The following is a 20006-nucleotide window of genomic DNA, read 5'->3' as shown; positions in this document are numbered from 1 at the left end:
GTCACACAACCTGGGCAGCAGCAGCAAGGGATGAGGCGGGCACTGTCCCTCCATTGCTCTGCGATGAGAAAAGGTGAGACCCAGGCAGCCCACTGCTGGCCCCATGCCAGGCACAGTGGGCAGGCACAGTCCAGCATGTTCTGGTGATCCTTGCAAGCAACCTAGGATGTAGGTGCTATTGGTACATTTACTTTTTCTAGAAGGGAAACTGAGGCTCAGGCAAGGTCAGGCTAGTGAGTGGCCATGCCAGGACTTGGTCCCAGGTCTGCCTGAGCCCAGAGCCCCTGTCTTGATCTCTGCAGGAAGGGCACTCAGCGAGGGCTGGAGGCTGCAGAGTGGCCGCCGTGGTGGAAGGATCATTGAGTGTGCAAGGACAGGGTGGGCTGGCGGAGGATTTGAGAAAGAGAGGTCAGGACTGAGGACCTCTCCGTCAGGAGACAGAGGCCAGCCAGGGCACGGTGGAGCCATGCAGGGGGAGGGGGAGGGCACAACTTGGTCCTGGCAGGAGGGTGGGACCCTTGGGGACCTCCTGTCTGATCCACGAAGAGAAGGTGACATGTAAAGGAGATCATGTCGCCTTCCAACTTGAAGAGCCTCCATGGCTTCCCATGGAGCTTCCCATAAAACCGGAACTCCTAACCATGATCTGCATGGCCCTTCGGGGCCACACAAACCCTCTGCTCCACTCCGCTCGGCTCCAGCCACACAAACCTCCTTCGTGTTCCCCCAGACGTGCTTTTGTTGTTCCCTCTGCCTGAAATGCCATTCCCCAAACTCCATACGTGCTGGCTCCTCATCTTTAGAATGTCTGCTCCTCCTCTGCAAAACAGGGATAATCATACCACTTTGTCCTTCAAAGAGTTGTTGAAGAGATGAATGAGCTAATGCAAAAAGCCCGGTACGCAGTAGGCGCTCAATACATGATAGCATTTACAAAGGGCTAGTTATGTGCCAGACACTGCCGCAGGGTCCTTCATTCCACGACAGGACTGGCCTGTCCTCTTCAAAACAGGGAGCACCACGCAACACAAATTAACTCAGAAGAAACAAAGGGCTATTTCAGATGAAAGGGGACTAAGGAGACGTGACAACCAAAGGCCACACCTGAGCTGGCATTTCCTTTCGCCACACAGGGCATCATTGGGACAGTTGACAAACCCCAGTGCGGTCTGTAGATTTGATAGTAGTGTTGTTACAACATTAATGTGCTGGTTGTGTTCATTGTGCAGCAGTTGTAAAACAGAATTCCTTTTATATATATATATATTTTATTGATTATACCATTACAGTTGTTCTATTCCCCCCCTTCTTTCCCCTCCACCTGCACACTCCCTCCCCCACCATACTGTCTATGCTATTTTCTGTACCTTCTCCCCTCTTCTCCTCCTCCCACTCCCCTATTGCTAACCCTCCATGTGTTCTTCATTTCTATGGTTCCGCTCCTCATCTAGCTGTCCTCTTGGTTTGCTTTCGTTTTAGGTGTAGTTGTCAATAACTGTGAGTTTCCTGTCCTTCCACTGTTCATATTTTCATCTTCTTTTCCTTATATAAGTCCCTTTAGCATTTCATATAATAAGGGCTTGGTGATGATGAACTCCTTGAACTTGACCTTATCTGAGAAGCACTTTATCTGTCCTTCCATTCTAAATGAAAGTTTTGCTGGATAAAGCAATCTTGGCTGTAGGTCTTTGGATTTCATGACTTGGAATACTTCTTTCCAGCCCCTTCTTGCCTGTAAGGTCTCTTTTGAGAAATCCGCTGACAGTCTGATGGGTACTCCTTTGTAGGTGACTGTCCCCTTATCCCTTGCTGCTTCTAGGATTCTCTCCTTCATTTTAGTCTTGGCTAATGTAATTATGATGTGCCTTGGTGTGTTCCTTCTTGGGTCCAACTTCTTTGGGACTCTCTGAGCTTCCTGGATTTCCTGGAAGTCTATTTCCTTTGCCAGACTGGGGAAGTTCTCCTTTATTATTTGTTCAAATAAGTTTTCCACTCGTGGCTGTTTCTTTCCCCCTTCTGGTACCCCTATAATCCGGATGTTGGAACGTTTAAAGATGTCCTGGAGGTTCCTAAGCCTCTCCTCATTTTTTTGAATTCTCATTTCTTCATTCCTTTCTGGTGGGATGTTTTGTTCTTCCTTCTGGTCCATTCCATTGATTTGAGTCCCAGTTTCCTTTCCATCGCTATTGGTTTCCTGTGCATCTCCCTTCATTTCAATTAGTTTAGCCTTCATATGTTCCTCTAATTTGTGACTATAATCAACCAGTTCCGTGAGCATCCTGATAAACAGTGTCTTGAACTGTGCTTCTGAGAGGCTGGCAATTTCTCGGTCGCTGAGAGTTATTGGCTCTGGGACTTTGAGTTCTTCTTTCGCCATCTTTTGGGCTGTTCGTGCCTGTTACGTAGCAGGATCGAAGTCCTAGGTGTTCACCAGAGCAGGGCAACTCAGTCGCTGGGTTGTGACGCTGTATGTGGGGGCGGGGTCAAAGAGGAGCAGTGGCGTCCCGTCTGCCGCCTCCCGCCACGGCCCCCACAGGTGCCGCAGCTGCCACCATCACCGGGGCCCACGCGTTTCGTCCCACTGCACGCAAGTGTGCCACCGCCTTCAGCCCTCCACCATTGGGTTCGCCCTCTGGGGCCTGCGTGGTCCGTCTCACTGTGCACGAATGTGCGACCGCGGTCAGTCTGCCCCACACCCTGACTGGGTCTGGGCTGCCTGCGCGCCTAGGTCGGGGGATCTGCCCTGCCCGACCCTGCTCCACTGCTGGCTCCGCCCCTCTTACCATCCCTGTTGAACGGTTCGTTGTGGTCGGACTTCCGTATAATTCAATTTTCTGTTTTTTGGCTGTGTCTTTGTTCTCCAAACCTTTGTTGTATTCAAACTTGGTTGTGGGAGAAGGCACAGTGTTTCCACCTATGCCTCCATCTTGGCAGAAGTGGTAAAACAGAATTCTTGTTTTCAGAAAAATGCATTCTGAAGTATTTAGGGTAAAGAAGCCTCATGCCTGTCACTTACTCTTCAGTGGAAGAGCGAGAAAAGGATAAAGCAAATGTAACAAAATGTTAAAAACTTGGGGGAATCTAGATGGAGTTTATCTGGGAATTCTTTGTATTCTCGCAACTTTTCTGCAAAGTCTGTAATGATCAAAGGGAAGTAAAGGAAATGCAGGGCCTGTGCCTTGGAGGGAGGTAGCGAGTCTACCAGAGGACAGCATGCCCCTTGGGTGACAGGCTTCCAGGGTGACCAGCCACCCAGGTTGCCCAGGACTGCTCCGGGTTTAGCACTGGAAGTCCCGCCTCCTGGGACATCCCACAGCCCTGTGTGACCCGGCATGGTGAGTGGCCTACGTCCAGGCGAGCCTGGTGGATGGACACTGTGGGTACACGGGGAGCCTCTGCAGGTTGGCGAGCATCCCTGCTGTGGGGGTCCCCAAAGGCTGAGTCCTCAGCCAGGGGCAGGGCTGCCATGAGTGGGCAGAAGTCAGGCTGGACATCCCATTCCACCCAAGAGCCGGGCCAGCGACTTACTGACAAAATAAGGTGCTCACCTCAGAGAGCAAGATTTCAAAGCAGCCCAGCAGCCCTGGGCCTGGACCACCACTGAGGCTCCGCCCTACCTCTTGACCAGCCCTCACTGGGCCTCAGGCAAATAGTTAACCTGCATTGAAAGCCTACTCAGCTGTCACTGGGTCATGCAATCACAGTGTGAAGGATGGATGGACACTTCACGGCCGAAAAATGTAGCCATCAGCTCAGCTTACCCCAGCCCAGCCTGCCTGGCAGGTTGGCAGCTGCCAGGGCCTGGCCCATGGGCAATCCCAGGCTGTTCTGCCACACAGATGACCTCCCGGGTGACTTCCCTCCTAAGTACAGAGGGGCAAAGTCCCCTCCATCAGCCCTCAGGAGTCATTATGCAGCCCCCCCACTCCAGCCCCCCCACCCCGACAGAGGGTGAGAGTCTGTGCTACAGCACCCCAGCCCCGAAGGGCTCAGCAGAGGGTACGTGGGGTTTGCACTTGAGCTTCAAGCTCCATTCAGGAAAGCCCTAGGTCCTGTGATTATGGAGAAAATATAAGCTTGCATGCAGCTGACAATTAAACACCGCAAAGCAGGACGCCACTCCACTTAACTCCCTGGGCCACCGCAAGCCAGCTGTGAGTCAGACCTTGACCTTGGCCACCTTCTTAATTTAGAGGCGCGGCAGCTGCCCACCCAAATTAGCCAGCCCTTGTTCCCTAGGCCCCTGCTCGCATGCCTCTCTCTCTGCTCCGGTTCTTTTGAAAGTCAAGTTGGCACATTGCCCGGTGGGGCTTTGTTTTTTTTGTTGTTGTTGTTGGACTGTTTTTAAGCTGTACAAGTTCAGATGGTACAAACTTGGCTGAAAAGGAAGCCTCCACTTGCCCTGACCTCTGTCCCCACATCTGCTTCCTCTGAGACAATCACTGAGACCAGGGGCTGGATGATTCCCAGAGGGAGCCCCCACGTGGAAACCCATGCTGAGAAATCCCTCACCCAGCCCCCCGCCCTTTGCCGTTCTTAGTTCACCCCCTCGGAGAGCCCTCCACATCTTGTCTTTTGCAATCACAGATGATGCTTCCAGGAATGTCTTTGGACCTGGAGCTTTGCTCTCACTTGCAAGTAGCCATAGGTATTCCTAGAAGACCAATTGCTGGCATTATCATTTTTCAATTGGGGAAGGGCCCACCAACTTCATTAAGAATTAATGATGAAGTAAAAGTCCTTTCTCTGGGAAAAAAACGATGCAGTTATTTTGCATGCACTTTCTGGAGGAAGGCTTGCAGGTCCATGTGGAGATATTTGGAATAGGGGGAACGAGCATGTGTAAGGCTGCTGCATCTGACCGTCACTTCCACGCGTGTGAGTAGGTGAATGCTTTGATTCAGCCATTGCACAGGAAGCAACCAGTTGGCTCCGCCAGCAGCCAGCGCAGCTCAGTTCAGATTCCAGAACTCAGATTCTTTACCACGCTCCACCCGCCCGGGGAACATGCCTCTCACGGTTGCCGCGCCCCTTGCCGGCAGATCCCCAGAATGTGGCTGTTGAGCCGGAGCACCGGGCCAGGGCTGCTCCTCCCAGTGGCGCTGGGGCCCTGGACCTGCCGGAGACCCTGCCTGCAGCTGCCACCTGCAGACTGTGAAACCAGACCCTGCACCAGGAAGGCTCCAGAGCGCACACGCTCGGTTAGGTATTAATATTTTATGCTGCAGCTAGTAAGGACTCGGGGTAACAAAAGTCTGTGCGGGAAAGGCCTGCACAGAGAGAGCAGACGGCATCATCTCTCACGCAGCAGCCACAGCAGACGAGAGAGATTCCACCAAAGAAAAGCTGAAGGGAAACATATGTGAGCAGCCTGTGGCCGGTCAGAGAGGTGGCGTCAGTGGGCTCAAGGTCTGACTTTGGTGCCTTCAGAAGGAAGCCAGGAGCTTCCCTTGAGCCCTGGCCATGGGATGTGGTGTCCAGCTGGCTCTAAGTCAGAGAGCATTGCCTACAGTGAAGACTGAGGCTGAATGGCAAGAGCTGAAGCCAGAGAGCCAAGGGCCCTGGCTGACCACCTGCCAGAGGACTCACGCAGGGCCATTTCCGCAAGCCCAAAGCTGAGCAAAGAGCCACCCAGTGGAGATGCTCAACACCGGCCATCCCTCCCCTTCCTTCCCCCTTTCCCTAGAAGTTCCTGGAGCCCAACTCTCTCCAGAGCCTTGTGCGGCCCTTCCGACACCTTGCAGAAATTCCCAGGACTACAGCCATTCTCTGAGGCTGAGGGAAGTCATCAGGTTGCACCTTAGCAACCAGGAGGCCATGACGGTCAGGAACTCCCCTCTGCTCCAGCGCTTTGCCTCGGATGCTGGGGCCTCTCCCTTAGGCAGCTTCCTGAAGGAGAGGGGGGAGGAAGCAGCTCCCCGCTCTGCGTCCCTCCTCCTCTTCCTCACTGTCTTCATCCTCAGGATGGTTCCCCCCACCCCCACCACCATATGCCTGTCACGGAGCAGGTGCTTTATCTCCGGCCACCTTTGCACTTGCCCCTTGCAGTAGGAAACATGGTCCTGTCCCTTTCCCAGGGGAGGAAGCCAACACGAAGCAGCCTGCCCAGTGTCTCAGCGGGAGAGCCGGGATTCTGCCTGGGGCTGTGCCATCTTTCAAGGCCAGGCCCTCACCAGGCCCTGCACGTGGCAGCCCACATGCGGGTGTCTCGTGAAGAGAGGGAGCGAGTCGGGGAAAGGCCAAGGAGGCCCTGTGGGCGGCAGTTTGTGGCAAAGTCTTATTATGTCTTTGCTAAGAAGATAGGCCTGTAATTAATTGTCTCCCTGAGGGTGGCGCCCCCGAGGAGACAGCCTGGGGTAGGGCCCAGGAGCTCTGGCCTGGGGTCTGAGCCTGGGTTCTCGTTCTCAGCTCTGCCCTGATAGATCGGGTCTCTTCACGGGCCGACACTCAGTCCAATGAGCCACACCCTCTGGGGACAGATTTTGTTTTTGAATAGAAGAAGGGGCCTTCAAAAGCGCAGGTACCCAGGGCCTAGAAAGTCATAACACTGCCCTGATTGAGCAGGACTTGACCCCAGACCTGTCCTCCCCTGAAGGTCACGGCTGTCAGAAACACTCAGCCTCTCCCCCAGGACCAAAGAGACGCCCAGGGCCATTCTGGGAGCTGAGTGAGCACCTGTCCCTGGGAAGGCTACAGACGCTCAGCCATGGACACTCAGCCTGCTGGCCACTGTCCCTGGCAGGTAAGCTTCCTGGGGTCAACTCCTGACCTTCTAAGAAGCCAGTCGGAGCAGAGGAACCACATTTAGGGGTCAAGTCCCTTGCGGGGAGAAAGTGAAGATGCTGTGAGGCCTCACGTGGAGGCACCTGCCTGCCTGGGAGAAGCAGAAGAAGCAGAAGAATGAGCACGATTATCAAACCATCGGGAGACATTCCAGCTTTTCTTCCTCCCCTGAAAGGAAACAACAGAGGTTCTCCTCCGACCAACCCAGGGGATTCTGTCTTTGAAAGTCCACACATGGCCCAGGGGGACACAGAACCCTGGCTTTGGCATCACTCAGCCCTAGGTTCAGGTCCTCACTCTGCCATTGAGTTTGCTGTGTGACCTTGAGAACGTGACTCTGTCTTCCCCTCTGGCAAATGGGAACTGTAACCGCCCCGCAATAGGGTTAAACTGCCAAAAATAAAATTCTTTCCGTTTGGAAAAGCAGGGACTATCCTGTTTGGGAAGGAAAAAAAATTGACCCCAACATCCCTAGGTCCATGAGTAACTATTATGCCATGTGCTCCCCCAAGACATTGGTCAATTTGGAGAAGCCACCAAAGGTGCCTTAACTGAGGTCACACCATGAGGTCAGCATCCTGTCCCCTCCAAGTCTTTGAGGGGACAGGTTAGACAAGAGGTAGTGACCTCACTAATGGAAGGGGAGCGTCGCCTTTAATTAAGGCGTCACCAGACTTGGAAATTCACACTTGAGTTTTGCAAGTCCAGGATGACACAACCTGAGGCAGAAACCCTGAAATGACAGCAGAGGCCTCAGGAACGAGCAGACCTGGGGTTCCTTCCAGGTGAGCAGCGTTGTTGCCCAGCCGGTGAGCTGTCTACCCCCAGGCTCGGGGCTATAATTAGAATGGCATCTGCTCACACCAGGGAGGCGGAACCCTGTGAACCAAATTGTGACAAAACAGGGGAGCTTCTCAGGGGGCAGCCTCCTAGGAGGATGGCGCCCCCCACCCCCATCCTGCTCCTCTCCCAGAGCAACGGGTTTCCAAACTGAGCCGAGCACACACATCACCAAGAATGTGGTTAAAACACAGCTGGAGATTCAGTGGCGCTTAAGATTCTGCCTCTGTGACAAGAGCCCAGGCGACGCTGAGGCAGCTGGTGAGAAAAAGGACATTGTCATTCCTCTGATCCCATGGACACCTGGGGCTGAGCTTCACCAGGTTGACCAGGGAGCCCTGGCAGTTTACAGGCTGGAGCCTGAGTTTCAAGGACCCAGCAGCTATAAACTATGTCCTTATGATTACTTTTCTTGGGGGGTGGGGAGATGGGGGGCAAAATGAAGTAAGTGTGAACGTTGGTGGCAGGTTAATTCACTAACGGTTCCTTTTTCCCCCCAGCGTGCTCACTTGGCCCACACCCTTTGCAGGAAGCCAGCAAGATCCTCTGGCACTGTCCTTTGACGGAGATTTTAAAGTCACCACTAACGGTGGTGGTCACATGCTGTCCTTCAGAAAACACGTGAAGTCCAGTCCTCTCCCATCACCCCTTCTGCCAACCCCGGCTGGCCTTCGGGCCCCCTGCTCACTCTCATGGAAAAGTACTTTAAAAGAGGGATTTTTGCAGAATCATCTTGTGGGCTTCTTCTTTTCTTTTATGCAAATACAAGCCCAGGGGCTCAGGAGAAGGGAGGGGACAGTGAGTCCCCCTTCTTGTGCAAGATGCGGTGGCCAATGCGGTGACAGACAAAGGGAAGCCCCTCAGCCCCGCCATCAACTCCACCGGGATCCCCTCCCCTAATTCTGGAACACAGTCAGCTTCGCCAGAGCACTCTGGGGATGCGGGTCCAAGCCCCTTAGGGGACTCCCTGCATTGGGCGCAAGCCCTGCACTGGGGAGCAGGGTCGTGCACAGACTGAGGCAGCCGGGCACGGCAGGCCTCAGAGAGAACCTTCCAGACACCCCCAGGGCTCCTTGCCCCAAGCCTGGATGAGCCCCACCCCCACCCAGGACCCAAAGCCCGGGACACCCACGGTGCCAGCATCAGGGGTTCTGAGTCTGCAATGCAGAGACCTTACCCCTGGGCTTCCCCATTCTGGGGACAGCAGAGGGGGAGGGGCCTCAACATAACTGAAAAAGAACTTAAGGCCAGCCCCCCCGCAAGGGAGCCTGGGCACGGACCCAAAGAATCCACTAGCAATTCTAAAGTGGTGTCACACCCACGGCACGTACCGGCTTTAATAACATTCAATATTTAGGAAAGCATTTACCATTTCGCTTTTAAAGGGATGCGCATGCTGTGGTTTAGGAACACACCATCCGATCCATGGATCAAAAATTCCATCTGCGGAAACCAGAAATCTCAGTGGCGCTCTCCTTGCTTCAGCCGTTCTGGGCCTGGGAAGCACACACTGAGCAAACTGTGCTCTCTGACATGGTTTAAACACGCACACACACTGCCGAGATTATATGCAGGGTACGGTTCACTCACTATCCAGTAAAACATTCACCTCGATCTTCTTCTAAAGTGTTAAAATTCTGAGATTTCTGTAAAATAATAAGTCCTTCCGATGCCACCTAGAATGGGTGGCTCTCTGTGTCCCCTCCTGCCGCAGAGGCAGCGACAGACAAGCATTGCTGTCCCTCCGTCTTCCCCAAGAACGTAGATCGAGGAAACAGGGGGAAACACCCGTCTGGGAAAGAGTAAACGCCGGAGCATAAAAAAAGCCATCCAAAGCTTCCCTCGTTCCTTTTCCTCGTTGCCAAGGCCGCCTGGGTCCCTGCAGGGACTCGCCCTGTGAGTAAGGACAGAGATGCCGCCCTCTGTGTCTAGCCACTCAGTCATGGGAGCAATACTACCTCTTCCCTCAAGGCACTTCAGCACTGGTATCTCTCTGAGTTAATGACAGACAATTCCATCATCAGGTTTTGTCAATAGGAAAAAAAAAAAGGTCGGAAACAAACTCAGAGAGACAGACAACAGAAGGGTGGTTATGAGGCGGGAAGCAGGTGCGGGGGGGCAAAATGGGTTAGGGGATCAAATACATAGTAACAGAAAGCAACTAGACTTTGGGTGGTGAGCACATCATAGAACAGGGCCCCCCAGACTCACCTACCTCCTCCCGGCCCACCCCCATCTTCTACAAAACCATCCCTGGTGCCAAAACAGTTGAGGACTGCTGCCATAGAGTGTACAGATACCAAATGATCATGGTATACAACGGAAACTATATCATGTCATTAACCAATGTTACCTGAATTTAAGATATTAGATGCAAAAATAAAACACTTTTTAAAAAATGAAACAAAATTTTAAAACATCAAAAATCAAATCAGCTCATTTCTCAACTGGGAGAAGAAACACAAACGTTTATTCCAGGCAGCCCATTCTGCTCTGAAAGATAAAGCTGAACGCATTCCAAAAGCTGTGAAGATGCGCATGAAAGAAGTTCAAGCACAGGTCTTCCAACGAGGACGATTGGACTGTACAGTTTTCCTTTATGGGCTTCCTGAAGCGACTGACATGAATACAATAAGAGCGACCGTCTATTGGGTACTTCCCACATGCCAGCATTTACTATGGCGTATCACCGAGTGTCGGAACAGCCTGATGAGATAGCACTGGTCTTTTCCACCTCGGCGTCCCAGACCAACAGAGGGAGTACCTGACCCAAAGTTTTGTGGCTAATAAAACCCGATTCCAACCCGCACCTGCCTCCAGGCCCTTGCTCCTTCCTGGGCCACTCTGGGCTCCGGAGCGAAACCCAGCCCAGACCAGCGTGCAAATTGCTCCTCTCAGGGGAACACGAAGGTTGCAGGCACTTTCTCGTGGGTGTTGACCAGACCCTGGGTGGAGCTAAGAGTCTATTTCCTCTTGATAAAGAGCTGAACCTCCTGCTAAAGAAGCCGGGGACCTTATGCAACCTGGAGAAGGGGATTCCTGGGAGAGTTTTCCTGGTCTCGGGGGAAACTATATCTCATTAAACTACCCCCAAAAGGCTCATAAATGTGTACTCTTGCTTCGAAAGCATTCTCACAGCTTCTATCTCAGCCCCTTAAAGATGCATCACCTGCTCTGTTAGTCTTCAAACCAGTGGGTGAGGGGTGTGAGTGCCTGAATGTGTATGTGTATGTTTTGAAAGGCAGTCGGAGTTGGGGAAGGCTACAACCACTGAGGAATTCAATGAACTCCATGGGAGGTGGGGGGAGGAGGACCAATTACAACCCTGAAAATATAGCAGCAAACAGGAGATCGGGTTGCCACAGCAACCATTTAATTGACATTTTCATTTTCCCAGCATTTACTCTGGGCAGGTGCCAGCAGATAGTGTCCCGGGGAATGAGTGGAGCTGAGGGTGTGCCCACTTGCTGCTGTTATTGTTCATAACTGGGGGCACTGAGACTGCCTCTAGGTAAGGCCCGTGGAGCTGGGGCCTTAGACAGTCAGTGCCCAGAGAAGCCTGGGTCTCTGAGCACCCTTGCCAGGCACTGCATCACCACCCTGTAGCAGAGTTGGGCAATGCTATTTTGAACTTCTTCATTTAATGGATGCGTGGTCAGCAGTGAGACGGATTTGAGCAGAGCAAGGACGATAGGCCAGGAGAGCCCTGGGTGCCTAGCAACGGGTAAAACTGGGAAAACAAGGACCTCACCCCCTAAAGTAACCTTTGCTCCCCTGGTATATTGTTGGTCATGCAATTAGGACCCTCCCCTGGCCTCTCCCCATCCGGCATGTTGCTAGTTATGGGGGGTCAGACCCCCACTGAGGGGGAATGAACAAGGGGCCTGGAGAACAGCCCTGAAGCATGAAGTCCCCAGGACAATGAGGTTCTGACCCACGTCGATACATCTAGGCCACAGTTGTGTTTCAGCTCCAGGCCCAGAAAAGCAGCAAAACCAGACAGGCAACGCCACGGCCAACATCAGGACCAGCTGCATTGGCTAATGGCCCCCTGCCCTGGTCCTGAAAGGACACACCTGGAAAGCTGACGAATATTCTATTGAGATCCTCCCTGAGAGCGCCCCTAAAATCTCCACCCTTAAAAGCCCTTAAGAGGGAGGACCCAGCGCACTCTCCCTCCCGGGAGCACGCCTGGACCTTTCCTGTGCCCTGTTTCTTCCCCAAGTGCATTACCTTTGCTTCCCTCCCTCCCAGGCTCCAAGGGCCCTTCTTTTGCTGCTGTGACTCATTTCCTGAGCCCATTTCTGCTACCTTTGTGACTTTCTCTTCTTTTTAAAAATATTTTATTTACCTATCTTTAGAAAAAGAGGAAGGGAAGGAGAAAGAGTGGGAGAGAAACATCAATATGTGGTTGCCTCTCATGTGCCCCCTGTTGGGAACCTGGCTTGCAACCCAGGCATGTGCCCTGACTGGGAATCAAACCAGCAACTTGGTACCCTTTGCTTCACAGGCCTGTGCTCAATCCACTGAGCTACACCAGCCAGGGCCCTCTGTAACTTTCTGAACAAATGTTCCCTTATAGTTTGAGTCTCGACTCTGAATTCTTTCCTAGCCAGAGCGCAGGTACCAAGTTGCTGAACCAAGGTCTGGTGTGACTCCCCCGGTCTCACACCAGGTGCCATGTGCTGCCACCCGATGGGATGCTGAGGCTCAGGTGCAGGACTGTGCGAGGCCACCGACTCCTGGTGGCTGAGGCACACTGGTTTGCTAAACCAGGGTCAAGTAGAAGGGGCTGGGGGACAAAACAAGGAGAGGAGGCAGCACAGCACAACTTAGCTCCGCCCACAGAGCACGGTCATCTTTCCTGTTCCAGAGGAGCAGTCATGTTCTGCACCGACCATGCGTTGCCAGCGAATCCGCAGCCAGAGGAAAGAGAACAGAGACCTGGGGGGAAGCATTCCCCTCAAGGTCAAGTGACTAGAGATGGAATGTAATGCAGATGTCCCTGCAGGAGCAGCTGATGTTTTGACTACCATCCTCCTCCAAGCGGCCTCTGAGATTTGGCACCCATGTGCCCTGGGCGTTGCCCGGCCATCGCGGAGGCAGCCCTGGCTGGGTCCTTGCAACCTCGATGCACATGGAATGCTAAACACACCCCAGAGTTCCCAACACGGCCACCTGGTTACAGCCCTGCCCGAGCTTGTCTGCAGCAATTTCAAAGGCCAGGCTTCATGCGAAAATCTATTACAGAGCATCCGTAGACAGACAGTGTGCAGAAAGCACAGCTCCGTGCAGGAAAATATGAGCCGTCAGCACAACGCCTCAGCGGGGGCAGGAAAACCTTTAGGTGGAAAATATTGCTCTGACGACTTCTCCGGGAGGAACTTCCATTTTTTAAGGAAAGCAAAAAATGCTTTTCCAGAAGCCCATCAAGGTTAGCCAGCACCATCGCTTTGCCTAGTTCATTTCCACACAGGTTTGGTGTTGTCACCTCTGCCCTGGAACCGCGCCTGCGTCTTACCACAAATCTCATCATAGAAAGATTGGCGTCTGTGTGCATGAAAACCAAACAACAACACAGCGGTGCATGCAGACACACGAAGCTCTCTGTGGCCTGGTGGCCTGGTTGACATGGCCCCTGGGAAATGAGGGGGAGGCAGGAACAGTCCCGTGCAGAGGGAAAACTCAGCGGCCTCTTCCTGAAATCTGAAAGCTGAGAATGGTATTCTGGGAAATAACCCTTATTTGGGATGGTACTCTGCCCCTATAATATTAAATATGATTTGTAATTATTTCTGTGACTGAAAGGCCAAAAAAAATCCTACAAATTGGACATCTCCCCCATTGCCATTCTGTTCATTTTATTTTAAGTTCCATTGACATTTATTTTGAAGCCCTTCCTGTGACTTGAAAATATAGGCATTTTGGCTAATATTATTATTTCATGCTTTGTACTTCAATGTAATATAAGGATTAGATTTAGCCCTGGCTGTCAAGGCTCAGTGGATTGAGCGCTGGCCTTCGAACCAAAGGGTCACTAGTTCGATTCCCAGTCAGGACACATGCCTGGGTTATAGGCCAAGTCTCCAGTAGGGGCCGTGTGAGATGCAACTACACACTGACCTTTCTGTCCTTCCCTTCTCCTCTGTAAAAATAAATAAATAAAATCTTTAAAAAAAAGGATCAGATTTATTCACCCAGACTTACTCAGATCCAGGTTTTTGGGGGGGTTTTCTGGATCCCAAATTCCATGCTACTTGAACAGTTTGTATTTGCTGCTTTGACTGTTTACCGTTTCTCTACTATTTTAAGCGCTTTCTTTTTCATACCCATCTTTGTCCATGGACGATGACACTCTGACTTGCCTGATAGCCTCCTTGCGTTGGCTCTGACTGGAGTGTCACCTCCCCGATCTGTTCCTCCCCAGCTTTCCCAGTCACACAGATGGTCACAGTCACTCCAGTGAAAACCCTGGAGCCAACCCATGCACTGACCATGAGCAAGTCCAGTGGGCCCACGGGCAACTCGACCTCAAACCAGACCGCCTCCCACCACCCTCATCCTGGAGGGCTTTGGAAGTCGCCTCTCTAGTCTCTCTGGGTCCCCAACACCCCGCCCCCATGAGACCTTATGAAAGCATAACCTACCCCGAGTCACTTTATTCTGTCTTGCACTCAGCGAATAATGACACACCCCACGCCGACACGGTTCCAGCACTTTCTAGACCTTGCGTTCATGTCAGGGAGAGGACAATCAACAACGTAAGGGATGAAACGCACGGTGTTAGAGGGCAAGAAGACTTGTGCAGAGACACAACCCAGAGAAGGAGGCCCTGGAGTGCGGCGAGCGGCGGGATTCATTCCAGCTCTATAAATGGGGGTGGCCGCGTTAGGTACAGCGGTGCGCGAAAGCCCCACCGAAGGGAGCGTCTGAGGCCTGAAGGAGGTGGGAGAGAGGTCCACCCAATACCCAGAGAAGAGGGACAACCTCTGACGGCCTCTTATCCCATCACAATAAAACCTGAACTCCCTGCCATCGCCCACGAGGTCCTACAGCATCTGCACCCTCGACCCCTCCGTTCTCTGCCCACGTGAGTCTCTCTTGGGTCTGTCTCCACGCCCAGCTCTTTCCCATTTCAGGTGCCCTCTTTCTGGGATACACCCTTCACACACACGCCCTGTGAAAGGATTTCAGTCTGAAACGGAACCCGAGATTATGAAACGGAGAATCTCACCCATGCACCCTCAGATGACTGGAATGTAGGAAATGAGAGACTGGTTTCCCGTATGGGCCCCATTTACAGAAGACCCAGACCTGTCTCCTGACCAATGAATACCTGCTGAGGATTCCTCTCCATCCTCAAGCCAATGAACTCACTTACTGCTTGGCCTCTGGCTGGACTTCCCCCCTCTTTGCACTCCTTGCTCATAAACACAGCCCACCCCAAACCCTGAACAGATTCTCACGTGTCAATAGGTTGCTAAAACATGTTTTCCTGAATTGCAATTCCTCTGTTCTTCCCAAGTGAACTCACTTCCTGGTCATTCAGTTTACTTCTTTATTTAGGTTTCCTGCCTCAGTTTACTTCTTTATTTAGGTTGACACCCCCACCCTCCATTCTCCTTTTCTCAAGGCTGGCTCCTGTCCACCCTCAGATATTAAAGATGCCACTTCCTCCAAGAAGCCTTCCCTGACCACTGCCAGCCTCCCATCACCTGCCCTCCTTCTGTGTTTTATGCACATTGTGGCTCTTATCACCATTTGAAATCATCTCCTTTCCTGTCTGCCTCCCCTCCAGGGATGCAAGTTCCAAAAGAGAGAGAATGGTGCTGCCTGGAACAGCCTGGAACAGGGCCTGGGACAGAGCAAACATTCAATACATATTTATCCAGTGAAGAAATCAATCAATCACAGAGAACCAGATAATGAACTTGTAAATAATTAATGCAGTCCAGGGCAGCAAAGCGGGAATCACTCAAAAACAAGTCCACCCCCATCTCAGGCTCTGCCGTCTTATCCAGAATAAGGACAACGATGACAATAGCAACCAGAACAATTCAGTAATAATTCGGTAATTTTGGGGCGTGATTCCATTCTGCGAGGCAGCTCAGACACACTCGTAACTTGGGTGTTTATCGGAAGACCTAGGCATTCCCCTTTTCATCCTTGTGACAACACGGTGAGAGATGGGCCCCTAGTCCCATTTCCATGGGACCAACACGTGAGATTTTGAGGTGTTTTGTGACCCCTGGTATGGGATAGAGCCAGGATCCTAACAGAAGCTACACACTTATATTCCAATTACTCTAAAGAAACCACAGGGGCACTTACGGTGTGAAAGGAGCCGGTGCAAGAAAATTTTCAGAAAGAGATCGTCTCACAGGCAAAGTGGGATGGTTCTGATGAAAGGATATTTGATTGAGGCTGAACTACTTGAAAGAGACCCAACCGTGGTATCGTCACAATGCGAATGTGAACTGCCGTGTATGGAGCGCTCACTATCAGCAAGGCCCCGGGCCATGCAGTGGACACGCATGACCTCATTTCTATGTGCTGTCATCCCCAGTTCACAAATGAGGAAACTGAGGCACAGAGCGATTAAGTTACTTGCTCAAGTTCCCTTGGCTGGGAAGCGACCGAGCTGAGTACTGACCTCAGCTCTGGCGGCACAGAGACCCATCACAGGAAAAACCTAGTGCTCTTGGGGTTAGATCTGGTCAGATGGCAGGAGATAGAAGATACCAGAAATGGCTGGTCTGGAAAAACCTTCAGACACGTTTGCAGGATGTGGGGGGAAACACCCATACCCCATCCTGGAGAAGGTTCTTTCCTTGATCTGAAGTCACAGAGAACCCTTGGAAAGGCCTTCCCCTCCGCTCCTCACCTGTGAGCCCTGGGCCGCTGTCTCCGACACCGGGCCGCTGCCTCGGGAAGGGGCCCGCACTTGGGCAAGGAGAGCTCCGAGGGAGGTGCCGGAGCCAAGCCGGTGCCATCGGGGGGCCTCCTCCTCCTCCTGCTGGCCTGTGCTGGGGTGTCCTTGCCATTCTCCCTTCTGTCCCCTCCACAGGGCCCAGCTGTTGGAGCTAAGCCGCACCAGGGCAGGGACCACGAACATGGCAGCTGTGGCCCGGCTCGCCCCGTCAGGCTGTGGGAACAGAATCTTCCAGATGGGAGCCTGTAATCGCCTGTGCCCTGGAATTTTCTGCTTCGTTCACCAATTTTTAGCTGGACCAGCAGCGGCTTTGGTGTCGAACAAGGCGGGCATTCAGTCTTCCGTCCAGTAATTAAAAGGCTTTGAGGACACGATCTCCTTTAGTTTCCAAGTGATGACATGGGTCCCAAGCAAGGGTCTTAACACAAAGTCCTCTGAGTTAGCCAGCCAGCCAGCATGCGTTCTTTGCAGTCCTCAGGGCCTTGAGAAGAATTCGAATTGTGATAGTGGAAGGCAGGGGGCAAAAATAAAGTGAATTAGGCTCCTGACATTCAAGTGGGAACTTGAGATACCTAAAACTTAATCTGGATTTTCACCCCCCAAATCCTGCTCCACCCCCAGCCTTCTCATCCCAGGTAATAGTGACCTCACCTTCCAGGGACTTCAGTAGAAACCTCGTAGGCATCTGGGGCTCCAGCGCTCTTGCACACCCCACATCCTACCGGTTACAGCTCCTCCAAATAGGGGTCAGAGTCTGGCCACTCTCACCATGTCCACGGTGCCTGCCGCCTCCGCGTGGACGCCGGGAACAGTCTCTGCCTGGCCTCCCAGCTCCAGCCCTGACTCACTGCCATCCCTGCCCAGCTCAGCAGCCAGAGCATCCGGTCACAATCAAAGCCATTGCCTGCCACTCTCCTGCAGAGAGCCTTCGATGGCCCCCACAATCACTCTGCCTAAAAGTCCAGGTGTGACCGCACACAGCCCCGGAGGCCTCTCCACCTCAAACCCACCACTCCTCTGCACTCTGCTCCTAAAATCCCCCCTGGCTCCCCCAGGGCCTTTGCACATGCTGTTTCCTCAACCCGGATGTTCACGGCTTCCTCCCCGCCTGCCTCCACAGCTGCTCACATGTCTTTTCCTCAAGGAAGCTCATTCACTGAAAATGACAATTCATTGCTCACCCTCCACCTTCTGCCTCTGTACCCCCTGCTCCACCTGCCCTCCTGACGCCCGCGCCCTACTCTGGTTTTTCCTTCTTCCTTCACAGCCCTTAACCCCTCTCCTCGGGCATCTTTGTTGTGTCTGCTGTTCATTACCTGTCTCCCCTGCCCGTGAAGGGGAGGGAGCAGACAAGGTGTAGTGTGCCTGTTTCGGGTGCCGGTCTGTCTCGTGCAGCCGCACAGATCCTGGCATGTATTAAAGGTTCAGAAAAGATTCATGAAATTCAGGCGAGGCCCAGGGAGGCATGGAATTTCTGTGGGGGGGAAAAAAGAGGAGGAAGGAAACAGAGGGAATGTTTTGGACTTTCCTGCCGCTGGGGAGATGAGTTGGGGGAGAGGGTGGGAGGAGGGATGAAGACAGGCACCTTCACACACAGCCACTTGCAAACTTACGCCCACTCCCACCCCCAACAGGAGAGGAGGTCCTTGACCTCTAGGGACTGGTGGCTCGGTCCTCAGCTGCCCTCAGAGCACCTTGGGGCTCCTGGCTCCAGGACGGAGAAGCAGCCAGAGCTGAAGGACGCGTCTTTGCCTACCTGTGGCCTCCCACCTGCGTGTGGGCCTTCCAGGCACTCAGCTTCCTAAAACCTTGATCTTGAAATGTGAGGGGTGGAGTGTGATCCTAATAGAAGTGGGCTCGCTGAAGACGAGGGAATATCCTGTCCCTCTCGCCACCCAGGCGGAGAGGACAGCCCTGCGCAGCCCCAGCAACTGCAAGTTCCCTCCTCAAACCGTCAGGGCGACTCTTCCGTGCATCTGGTCACAGACAACCCAGCTTCTTCCCTCCCTCCCTCTCCATCTGGCTGTCAATGGGAAAATCGGATTAGAAAGGCCACTCCCCTGGCTGGTTCAGAGCCGCAGCCCCACAGCCCCGTCCACCTTCAGTCCATTCCCACAGGTCCAGTTTCCTTCCCCCCCATACACACTCAGGTGTGGGTTTTGAGAAACTTCCTACTTAAATGAATTTCACCATCTGGACTACGACCTGGGGCAACTTTTTTATGAGCAAGACAAAGAAATGCCCAATAAAAACGAGTTTCTCTCCCCTTGTGATTCCCAATCGTCTGTGTCAAACACACACAGGGTCACCTGATTTTCTGTGATAAAGAAGCCGGCCAGGCAAGATCTGTAAGGAAATCTGCCGATGTTCTGGGTGTCGAAGAAGCGACCGAGGCTTCTCTTCCTCCATCTTATTGTTCAAATATAGAATAGACTTTTAGATGCCAGAACAGTCCTTTGCAAAGATAGAGTAGTATCAAAATACTCCAAAAACATGATTGTTGGGGCCTCTTTGTTGTTAATTAAAAAATAATCCAGAGGCCGAAGTTTTATCAAGTCATCATTTTCTGTCTAATACCTTGAAATTGCCACACATTTTGGGGGAGCCTGCTAAATTGAGAAGCTTGTTTCATCCACCCAGGCGTTCATCTGTTGTTAAGATGCCCCCCGGGAAGTCAGAGGGGTCCTGGCATCAATGTTATTGCGTAACTGTTTTCTTAGTACAAAGCTGGAAGTAACAAGGGGTGACTCACTGACCGCAGCAGGACCACCCAGAGAGCTGACGTCCCAGACCTGTGTGAAGACTTGAATCTCGGTCTCAGGTCTGCGTGTGGACAACTGGCGCCCCTCTCCCAGGAGCCAGCAGCCCCGAGAAGGCCCCCAGGGTGTTTCTAACTCAGATGCCTCATCTGAGGACATCACCCTCCCGATAGCTTTAGGCAGCCTTGAAGGAAAACAGCGAAGGCCTAGACAGACCTTTTCAAGGTCAAACAAATTCTGTTAGGAAAACAATTCCAAAGGTGTTAGGTTCCTTGCAGGCAGCAACCTGAAACGTGTTTTGATTTCAAGGGAGAAACTATTCCCGTAAAATCAAGCTTTGGGAGGGAATCTCTCTGGTGATCTAAAGTTTGTCTCTTTGAAGCGTAATCCTAGAATCCTAAAAACATCGCCCCTTCGATGTCATGATAAGAAAGCCACTTTGGAAGGGCGTTTTGACGAGCAGAAAACAATCATACCCGCTGATCAGATGGTGCAGGGATTAGCAGAGGGATTAGCCACAGGCTTCGGAGGTTTATACCTGCCACCTGAATCGGGCCCTGGGATTGGAGACGAAAACCCCATTCACCAGTCAGTCCAAAGGCGACTGCCACCGAGGCTTCTTGATAACTGGTGGTCTCAGTCGGAAGGGTCACCGGCAGGTAAGTAAGTGCAGCTATGAAACCCATTTTTCA

General features: G+C 52.5%; 1 protein-coding gene across 1 annotated transcript in view; it reads right to left on the bottom strand.

Annotated features, from left to right (window-relative positions):
- Positions 1-18549, bottom strand: part of KIFC3 (kinesin family member C3) — a 63251-nt gene extending 44702 nt beyond the window's left edge. Inside the window, exons 1-2 of the mRNA XM_037041626.1 lie at positions 18312-18549; positions 16508-17036 (exon numbers count right to left, since the gene is read on the bottom strand). Of these exons, the coding sequence (XP_036897521.1) occupies positions 16508-16738 (231 nt within the window). The 5' untranslated portion in view covers positions 16739-17036; positions 18312-18549. The remainder of the gene's footprint in view (positions 1-16507; positions 17037-18311) is intronic.
- Positions 18550-20006: the final 1457 nt, after the last annotated feature.

Source organism: Sturnira hondurensis, unplaced genomic scaffold, assembly GCF_014824575.4.
Source record: "Sturnira hondurensis isolate 20B ecotype Veracruz unplaced genomic scaffold, ASM1482457v3 Scaffold0003090, whole genome shotgun sequence".
Lineage (NCBI taxonomy): Eukaryota > Metazoa > Chordata > Mammalia > Chiroptera > Phyllostomidae > Sturnira > Sturnira hondurensis.
Note: the sequence above shows the minus strand (reverse complement) of the source record. Positions and strands in the feature narration are given on the sequence as shown.